This window comes from Neomonachus schauinslandi, chromosome 5 (assembly GCF_002201575.2).
Source record: "Neomonachus schauinslandi chromosome 5, ASM220157v2, whole genome shotgun sequence".
Classification (NCBI taxonomy): domain Eukaryota; kingdom Metazoa; phylum Chordata; class Mammalia; order Carnivora; family Phocidae; genus Neomonachus; species Neomonachus schauinslandi.
The window spans coordinates 60,509,802-60,518,960 of NC_058407.1; the positions used below are offsets into that span (position 1 = coordinate 60,509,802).

At 56.7% G+C, this 9,159-nt stretch overlaps 1 protein-coding gene across 6 annotated transcripts in view; it reads left to right on the forward strand.

Annotated features, from left to right (window-relative positions):
• The window catches only part of RARG (retinoic acid receptor gamma), a 20,763-nt gene continuing 11,604 nt past the window's right edge, over positions 1–9,159 (forward strand). Inside the window, exons 1-3 of one of the 6 annotated variants that reach the window (XM_021686696.2) lie at positions 1–244; positions 1,000–1,066; positions 4,470–4,801. In XM_021686696.2, the coding sequence (XP_021542371.1) occupies positions 4,618–4,801 (184 nt within the window). In that variant the 5' untranslated portion in view covers positions 1–244; positions 1,000–1,066; positions 4,470–4,617. Of the gene's footprint in view, positions 245–999; positions 1,067–4,469; positions 4,802–5,775; positions 5,816–9,159 lie in introns of those variants that run through there. The other 5 variants (XM_021686703.2, XM_021686698.2, XM_021686697.2 and 2 more) reach the window with 5 other exon arrangements.

Consider the following 9,159-nt stretch of genomic DNA (forward strand, 5'->3'; position numbering starts at 1 on the left):
TTTCCGTGTCCCCGCCTGCAGAGTCAGTGTGCGGTTTGGGAGAAAATGTGTCGGATATTTTGGGGCGGTCACGTGGGCGGGCGGGCTCAGAGAGGCCCCGGGACAGTCCCAGCCTAGAGCCCGTGCCCCCCCCAGAGCCCCCCATTGCCGCGAGCCCCTGACACTGCGACGCCGCATCCCCGCGACCGCCCGACGCCGGGACCTCGGGGCTCCGCGGCTTCCCTTCCCCCTCCCTCCCCTCCAGGTGAGTCAGGCGGGGAAGCAGGCTCGCCGCCGCCCGCGGACGCCTGGGTCCCGGCCGAGGTGGGCTGGGGGCGGCGGCGCGGCGGAGCGACGCCGCTCAGTCCGTGCCGCGGCTGCTCGCGTGGTCCGCAGGGCTGGAGGGGCTTCCTGCCGGACTTGGGGGTCAGCCCCGATGCGGGAGGGAATGGGGAAGATTTAGACAGGCTGGGGCTAGGCTGGGCTTCAGCAAGGCTTCATTTCGGTGAATAGTGGGGAGAGCACTTGGGGAAGAGTCTTCAGCCAGGGGGTTTCTAGCCTACTTTTGTGCTTTGGAGTGTGAGGGAAGACAGGGTTCCCTCCTGTGTGGAAGGACCTCTGCTAGCCTTCCATCTGGCTTCCCCAGGGGAGTCTGAGGGGTGGACTTCTGGTCCAAACTGGTCCAAGTTCCTCCTTCCCCAGTGGAATGGCCCGGCTTGGACATCAAAAGGGCAAGAGACATCCAGAGGCAAGTGCTCCCAGCCATCCGGGTCCTGGAGTTTGCAGAGACAAGTGGATAGGAGAGTGGTCTGTGAAGGTCCCTTAAACTGCAGTTCTGTATTCCCTCTCACTTACCCCCAAGCAGGGTGTGAGTCTTGGCTCCCTCCAGCCAAGGATGGGGGCTCCTCAGGAGTATTCATGAGGGGAGCCCAAAGGGAACAAAGGAAGAGCAGGAAGACTGGGGCAGGGACCCAGGAGTCCTAGTCTAGGAGCCACGCTAACATGCCTCTCTGTCTTCAGGAGTTACAGCCCAGTCCCCTCAACCTGCCCCAGTATGTAGGAGGGAATCTCTGCAGGTGGCCAGAGGGTAAGAGTATGCATGGTTGGGGGGGGCAGGGGAGCCTGAGGAGGGGTCTGTAGGGTGAGAAGCTGAAATGACTGTGCTCCTTCAGGGCCCATGTCCAGGGTAGGTGCAATCCCAGACCTCAGGTCTGAGGCTCCTGCCCTATCACTCCTCAGATGCTGAGTGTGGGTTGAGGACCAAAGGCAGTGTCCCATATCCTTGAGTCAAGAAGAGAGAGGAAGGGGGTGGGGGGCAGGAGGCAGTACGTGCAGGGTGCCTGGAGCTTGGGTGTCCCAAATAGACATAGACACACACACACACACACACACACGCACACCCCACACGCATGCACGCATACACACGCGCATGCACACTGTAGCTTAAAGCCTGGTAGGCAGTACAGGGCACACACCCCCACCCCGGCACACCCCCACCCCTGGCTCAGAAAGCCACCTAACTGGCACCTCCAGTTCCCCCCTCTGCCCCACCCTGCCCGTGCCCTCCATTGCCCACACACATTCCACTGGCATTGCCTGCCTGCCTGCCTGCCTCCTGGGCACTGCCCCTCCCTGGGGCCAGTGGGGTGGAGGGAGGGCACTTGGGGATGAGAGGTGGAGACTTAAGGGTCTGGACTCCCCCAAGGGTGGCACAAGGCCAGGGAAACCCAGGCCACCGCTGCCTCCTGGGGAGCAGCCTGGGGCCCAGGCTAGAGCAGAGGATGCCTGGGTTCTCCGCCCAGGCTGGGGATGGGGTCATGGAAAAAGGTGGTCGTGTTTATACAGAGGGGAGGGGGGCAGCGGGTGGAGAGCAGCCGACAAGAGCAGCTTTGTTCCGGGCTCTAGAGCGGGCAGGGCAGCAGGGAGAACGGCCCCCCCCCCCATCCGGCAGCCCCCTTCATCCATGCCCTCCCTCAACTCTACCTCAGCCCTAAGAGAAGCAGCTTTGTAAGGGCCCCTTTCCCCTAGTCAGCCCCACCTCCATCTGAGGTGGCATCTTGGGAGGAGAGAAGGGTTCTCTTCCTTCCACAGGTTCCCCAAAGAACCAAGGCATCTGGGTCCCTAGTGTAGGATTTCCTTTTACTCTCTGTACCAGTGTCTTCAATCCCTTGGTCCCTTCCCCCACCCTGGATCTAAGACCCTCCCCTTCTCTTCCCAGCCAGGGCAGAGGAACCAGGGCTCAGAAATGGGTGACTCTCTGTCGCCTTCCCCTCTACATTCAACTCTCAGGTCCCTTCTCTGAGGCAAAATAGGAGGAAGCCCAAGGAGAGCTGGGCTGTCCTTCACTCATTATAGCTTCATTCCTCAGTAAGGACCAGGAGTCTGAGCATCCCTCTCTGGGACACCGGAAGTCCTCCTGCCCCACACTCAGGTCTCTGTTTCCCATCTGTAAGTGAGAAGCAAAGACAGTGAGTGCTGGAGCTGGAGCCTGGGGCCCAGTTGAAGGCAGTCTGAAGAAGATGGGGGGGCCTCTAGTAACTTCTCACCCTTGGCATCGGAGGGGTTAATCCACCTGGAATGTGGCCCAGCCTGTTGAGCTATGGCCCAGGGGCCTCTGGGGCCCGGACTCCTGGCTCCACCTGGGCTTAACCAGGGATGAGGACTTGAGGGAATAGGGGAAGGAAAAGGAGAAGGACCCTGGGGGCTTGGGGCTCAGCCTTTTAGGCCTGGGGAGACATTGGGCTGAAGAGTCTGAGGGTACTGGGGATATGGGTGATGGCTCCTGAAGAGCAAGGGTTGTCATGCATCAGGGCTGAGTGGAGGATGGTGGTGCTGGGGTCTGAGTTTCTGTAACTTCCATGACAGTTTACCCTCAGGAGTTTGAAGGCCAAGGTAGATGAGAGAGAAAAAAGAAAGAAGGGAAGGAAGGAAGGAAGGAAGGAACGAACGAACGAACGAAGGAATGAAGGAAAGAAGGAAGGAAAGCAGAGGTACAAAGATGGAGAGATACTGGTCCTAGAAGCAAAGACTGATGAAAAGAGATGCAGAAATGCCTATCACCTACCTCTGGACCTGCCCACCCCATAGTCTATATGTGTTTCACTCTCAGTCCTTCTCTGTCCTCTGCACCTCAGTCCATTATGGTTCTGGCTGGTAGAGGAGGTACCCAGGCTGGGGTGACTCTCCTCCCCCCTAACTTCCCTAGAGTGGGCGGTTCTGGGGCTCCTGGGAAAGTCAAACTTTCCCTTGTCAGAGCATCAGGAAAGAAACTACCTGCCCAGCCCCAGGATTCCCATTTCCTCTCTCCCTCCTTCCTCTCTCCCTTCCCGGGCTCAGGTTAAACATCCTGGGGCAGGCTACACTTGAGGGAGGGGAGGTTGTAGAGAGGGCCTCCTGGAAGCAGGGGGCTCAGAGAAGACAGAGAAAAGGAGATGGGGAAGTAAAGTAAGGTGAGGACAAGGAGAGGAGCTGCTCCCTGGAATCATACCTGGCACACAGTGGGGCTTCCATCAACATCTGTGGATTTGAAGGAGAGTATGCAAGACAGGTTTGAGAGTGAGGGATAATTGGAGACAGAGATAGAACTGGGAGGGGGAACTGGAAGAGGGAGTATTGAGGAAGGTAGAGACTGAAGGCAATGCTAATTACAAGAGAGGTATGGAGGAAGAGAAGGTACAAAGAGAAATAACATGAGACACACATAGCATTTAATATGTGCCTAAATTATTCTAAACACTTTATATATGTGAAGCCATTTAATCCTTACAACAGCCTTATGAAGTAGGCCCTATTATTCCTTTTTTTTTTTTTTTTTTTTTTTAGGCCCTATTATTCCTAACTGACAAATGAGGAAACTAAATTCAGCAAAGGGAGATTAAGTAACACACCCAAGGTCCAGCTAGTGAGTGGTGGGGATGGATTCAGGTAGCCCAGCTCCACAGTCAGTGTTCCTAATCACTGGACCACAACTCCTTTCCAGAGAGATGTAGGGCCCCAAAGTTACAACAGAGATATGTTTGCTTTCCCCAGAGTGGTAGAGAGTTTAGTCTTTTTTTTTTTTTAAGTTAAGTAAGCTTGAACTTATAGCCCAAGAGTTTGAATCCTGGCTCCACCATGATCTTAAGCCAGTCACTCAACTTCAGGTTCCTCCTCTGTGAAATGGGAATCATAATTCCTACTTCACAGGATTGATGTGAAGGTTAAATCAAGTGTTTAGTGTACTTGTGCTTAATGGTCCCTTCTCAGCTTAGGGGTCCTCTCTGCCAGGAGTCCTAAGACCTGAACTAGTTTACCCTTCCCTGGAGAATTTTTTTCCCTCAACCTGCGTGAGCTCCTGCCCTGCTTCCTACCTGTGGTAGAGGGTCCTGAGTCAGGGCAGTACAAACCTTAGAAGCGTGGAGGGAAAAGGCTCCAAGTGAGAGAGGGCCACGGGGCTTGGAACCTTCGGGTGATCCTTCTCTTATCCCTCCCTTTCCTCTCTTTCTCCCTAGGACTCTTGGAGACCCAGTGGGCAGGCCAGGAAGGGCGGGCACGGAGCCTCCCAGGCTGGGGCAGTGGGCATGGGCGGGGGCTGTGGCTGAAGACCTCCCCCGCCCACTGCAGACCCCAGGGAATTCAGCCTCCCTCACCGCAGCTGCCATGGCCACCAATAAGGAACGACTCTTTGCAGCTGGTGCCCTGGGGCCTGGATCTGGCTACCCAGGGGCTGGCTTCCCCTTTGCCTTCCCAGGGGCTCTCAGGGGGTCTCCACCTTTCGAGATGCTGAGTCCTAGCTTCCGGGGCCTGGGCCAGCCTGACCTTCCCAAGGAGATGGCCTCTCTGTGTGAGTCTCAGGGACCTTGGGGGATGAGGGCAGGGGGAAGCAGGAGGAAATTTTGAGGGTGGGTGCTAGAGAAAATTGGCACCCTAGTTAGCAAGGCGGGCAGGGTTGGGGGTTGGATCTAATGGAGTAGGGGACAGGGGTTGTAGGAGGGGGTTTGGACGTGGAGCAAATGGCATTGTTTGCAATGACGACGCTCCTGCCCCAAATGCCTGGGATGTTGGGGTCCACAGTTGTCTCCTGAGTCAACTGGCAGGGGAGAACACTTTGTATGGGCAGCCAAGGGTGAGTCTGGTGAAGTCTGAGGCTTTTGCCTATATGCAGTGGTGGGTACGGGGGAAGCAGCCTGGGGAGTAGAGGGGTCCGCAAGGCCGATCAGCTGACTATGATCGAGAGGTGAAATTGGTGAGTCAGAGGCAGGCAGCACAGAAAGGAAATGAAATAGTGCCAGGGGCCCAAAGACGTGTGGGGTCAGGGAACGCTCCTGTCAGTGCTGGGGAGGGTGGAGACAGCTACAAAGAAGGTGGCTCTTGCACCCTAAGTAATCCGGGGAGGTGAGGGGGTGTTCCAGAAGCATCCTCTCCTCCAGCCATGTGAGTTCTGGACTCCTCCCCTCCCTCTGGGTCTGGCATGGTGCCCACAGGCTGTGCAGATCCCTACTTGTCCCTCAGGCCTGCCCTCTTTGGGTTAAGCCTTTGAGTGCTGACAGCAGACAAGTCTTAGGCCTCTCCTCTTCCCTCTGGATCCTCTTTCCTCCCACTTCGTAGTTGGTCTTCTTGACCAAGCCATTACAGGCGTGGGTGCCCAGGAGCTGGAGCGCTGGGCTGCTAGGTTCTGTGGGGTAAAGGGGCAGCGTGTGAGCAGGTGTAGAGAATCCTCTCCTGGAAAGAAGGGGAGGTGATGGAAGGAGAGGCACAGAGCAGGGCAGAAAACCAGAGGCATAGAGACAGAGAGGGGAAAAAAAAGACAGAAAGATTAAGACATCCTTTATAGCTCCATAAGCTCAGGGAGAGAGAGGTAGGAGAAGAGGGGCCCTGCCTTTAGGAGGGGCACCCGGAGGGTTGTGTGTATGTGTGAAGGGGTGACTAGATGGGCTGGCAGCTCTAGTGGAAAGAGTGTGCTCATCTGGAGAAGGCGTGCACGTGTGTGTGTGCGCGCGCGCGTGTGCACATGCGTGTAGACCGTATGCAGTTGCGTATGTACAGCATGTCCTTGAGACTCTCTGCTCATATGCAAAATTCCAGTGTGTGCAACGAAGAGTCAGTGTGAGGAGGCGATATTTAATAGGGCTGCTGACGGTGTGTCTGGTGTTTGGTGAGACCTGCTGGTGGCATGTCTTAGACCAACAGGGGATATTTGGGTGGCATGCAGGTGAACAAGAGAGCACAAAGCCCCCCTTTTTGGAAACCTCAGCTGGGCTTCCCCTACCTCATTTATACCCCATGAATCTGTCCCAGGGCCTGAGGAGGGAGGAAGAAACCACCCTTCTCCGTGAGTGTACTTCTTGCAGAGAACCATACAACTCAGTCCCTTGGGACTTAGTTTCCCCAGGTTCTATGAGTAAGGAGGGAGAGGAGAAAAAGAGTGATCGTGGGGGAATGCTGAGAGCCAGTGGCCAAGTCCCCAGGGAAGTTCTCCTGTGTCCTGGACACACTGAGATCAAGGTCAGGGATCAAAGTAAGGTCAAGGTAGGGGAAGGGGTCACACTGGGCTCTATCCTGCAGGGCTGCCCTGAAAGGGGGGGTGGGGAGGGGGGACTGAAAGGAGAAATCCAAGGGAGGAGCCAGAGCCAGGGCAGGTAGCTGGGGAGGGTGCGGCTGGTGGGGGGTGGGGCGGGGGGGGGGGGACAGGCCTGGGCAGAGAGGTGCTGGTGGGGTGGGGAGGAGGGGAAGGTTTGGGTCCAGACAGCCTGCCTGGGAGTGGGGCATGTAGCACCCAGTGGTAAATGAGAGGGAGGCAGAGGGGAGAGGAAGGGATCCTGGAGTCTGATAGTCTCTCATTTCTCTGCCCTGTTGTCCCTTTTTGCCTGGGGCCACCCAATGGAGAGGGATTGGAGGCCTAAGTCTGATGCCAAAGCCACACTCACCTTGAGTCTGTGTCTCTCTCTACACCCTCTTTCTCTTAGTCTCTGGGAGGGAGGGTGGTCCATGAAGGAGTCTGGAACTTCTCCCTGAGGCTGTCTCCTGGATCCTACTGCTGGGTCCCTAGCGCCTTGGAGACATCCACGTTGAGAAGGGAAATCTTGCTCCACCTCTTGGGGTTCTCCAGGGGCCTGAGTGGGTAAGGCAGGCATCTCAGAACCGTGTGGTGGAGGAAGGGAGGGGGAGGGGAGGAGGGCATGTGCTGTGGAGGCAAGCACAGGCCTGTGTGCATGGGAGAGCAGAGGGTGTGTGTGTGTGTGCGCGTGCGCGCGCCAGTGTACGCGCTCACACATGTGCATAAAACCCTGGGGTCTGTGTCTCTCTGTCTCTCTGTGTTTATGAACACTGGTGTGTTCTGTTTGCTTTGTCAAGACTACAGGGAACAGAGTTGGATGGGAGGGAAGGGAAGCCTTGCCTTCTTTCCCCTCTTGAGGAGATGTCTGCGGTGTTGACCTAGCCCTGTTTATCCTCTGAACTTGGTGACTGTGTCCCTGGGGCAAGGAGCCCAGGCTGCACCTCACTAAGTCACATGGAGAAACTGAGGGCAAGCTGGCACAGGAAGAAAAAGAGTTCTACTTAAAAGAAACTGAAAAAGACAGACTCAGAGACCTAAGCGAGGTGACAGAGAACTACACAGGCCAAAAGGCAAAGACCCAGAGAGAACCCAGCTGCTGGGAGAGCAGGCGGGTAAGGGTGGCGAGCAGGCGGCAGGGAGGCCTCGTCCAGGAAAAAACCCCAGCCGACTGCCTCCTTCCCCTCCCCTCCCCGGTCTCCGCAGCTCAGGCTCGGGCTCCAGCTCCAGGCCTACACAAACGGGGCTTTGATTGCAACAGGAAACCTCTCCGGCGGGGGGAGCTGGGCAAGCCGCCGCCGCTGGGGCCCAGGCTGCACCCCCCTCTCCTGGCCCCCTACCCGGTCCCAGCCCCCATCCTGCCCAGCTCCTTCCTTACACCCCAGCTTTGGGCCCCATCCCTCATTCACACCTCCCTTCTCTCTTCTGCTGCCCCCTCCTTCAGAGACTCCTCCCCATCGCCTTTCAGGTGGGACTCCTAAGTTAGGACTTAGCCTCGGGGTGTGGCTTCTTGCTTTGAAATGCCCCCTCTTCACCTTTTTGAGGGAAGGTTTTGGAAGAAAAGGAGAATTTAGCAGGAATTCAGAGCCACTTATTCTCCAGCCCCAACCAGAAGGTGGCAGGAGGGGGGGGAAAGGAGGAGTGCATAGGAGTTAGCTGTTCCTTCCTCCACAGTCCCTTGTTGGCCAAACTCATCCTTGCCAGGGTGGTAGAGGCTCTGAGGGGTGACCATGCAAGACTCTGAGTGCTAATGACCTTGTTAGTGGGGGAGGGGTGCACTTCTCTGCCTCTGGGGTCTTGCCTCTGTGGGACTCTAGCTGGGAGGGGTGAACCGTGGTGGTGGTGGGGATCATAGATGGGGAGGGGGGTGAGTCAGGCAGCAGCCCCCCCTCATACTCCCACCAGGCTGGTGGAGAACATCTGGTTCCCATGAAATGCTAGAAGGCTAATGGGTCTAATTGCTGCAGTAAGGGCTGGGGGGACTTTGGGGATAAGAGGGGGCACTAGATTCCCCCATCCTCTTACCTTCTCTTCAAGGCTGTGCTAAGACTGTCTAGAATGGGGGGGGGATTGGGGTTGATGGGAAGGGTGGGCCTGGCACTCTAATGCCTTGTCCCTTATAAGCCCCCCTCTCCCTGCAATGCCTGGGAAGCACACACAGATGGGGTGATGAGGAGTGGGGTGCATCTGGTGAAGAGAAAGGGGGGCTATTGAGGACTCATGACTTCCTGGAGCCCTCCATCCCCCTCCTGTGCCCCACTCCCAACCCCCCTCCCTGTGGCCTGGCCACTTCTGGTTCTAATTACCAACCAGGCAGGCCTGACTTAATTGGGACCTTTCAGATTTCGGAGGAGGAAGGGCGGGGGGGGGGGGGGGGGGTTGGACTGACAGCCTGGAATTGACTAATCAGGGCTCTTTTCCCCCTGGTTTTGGGGGTACTTCCCATTTTATACTTAATTGATTTTTTTTTACCACTGCCCAGATTCTGATTCAGAAATCTATCATCCCCCTCCTTTTTTTGTGTGGGGGGCTGGATTCAGAAATGGGGTATTTGAGGTTGGGGGCAAGAGCCGGGAGCTCACCCTGGTTTGGAAAGAACACTGCCTTCCCCCTTCATCCCTACTTCAAGCCCCCCAGTCAGCCCTGCC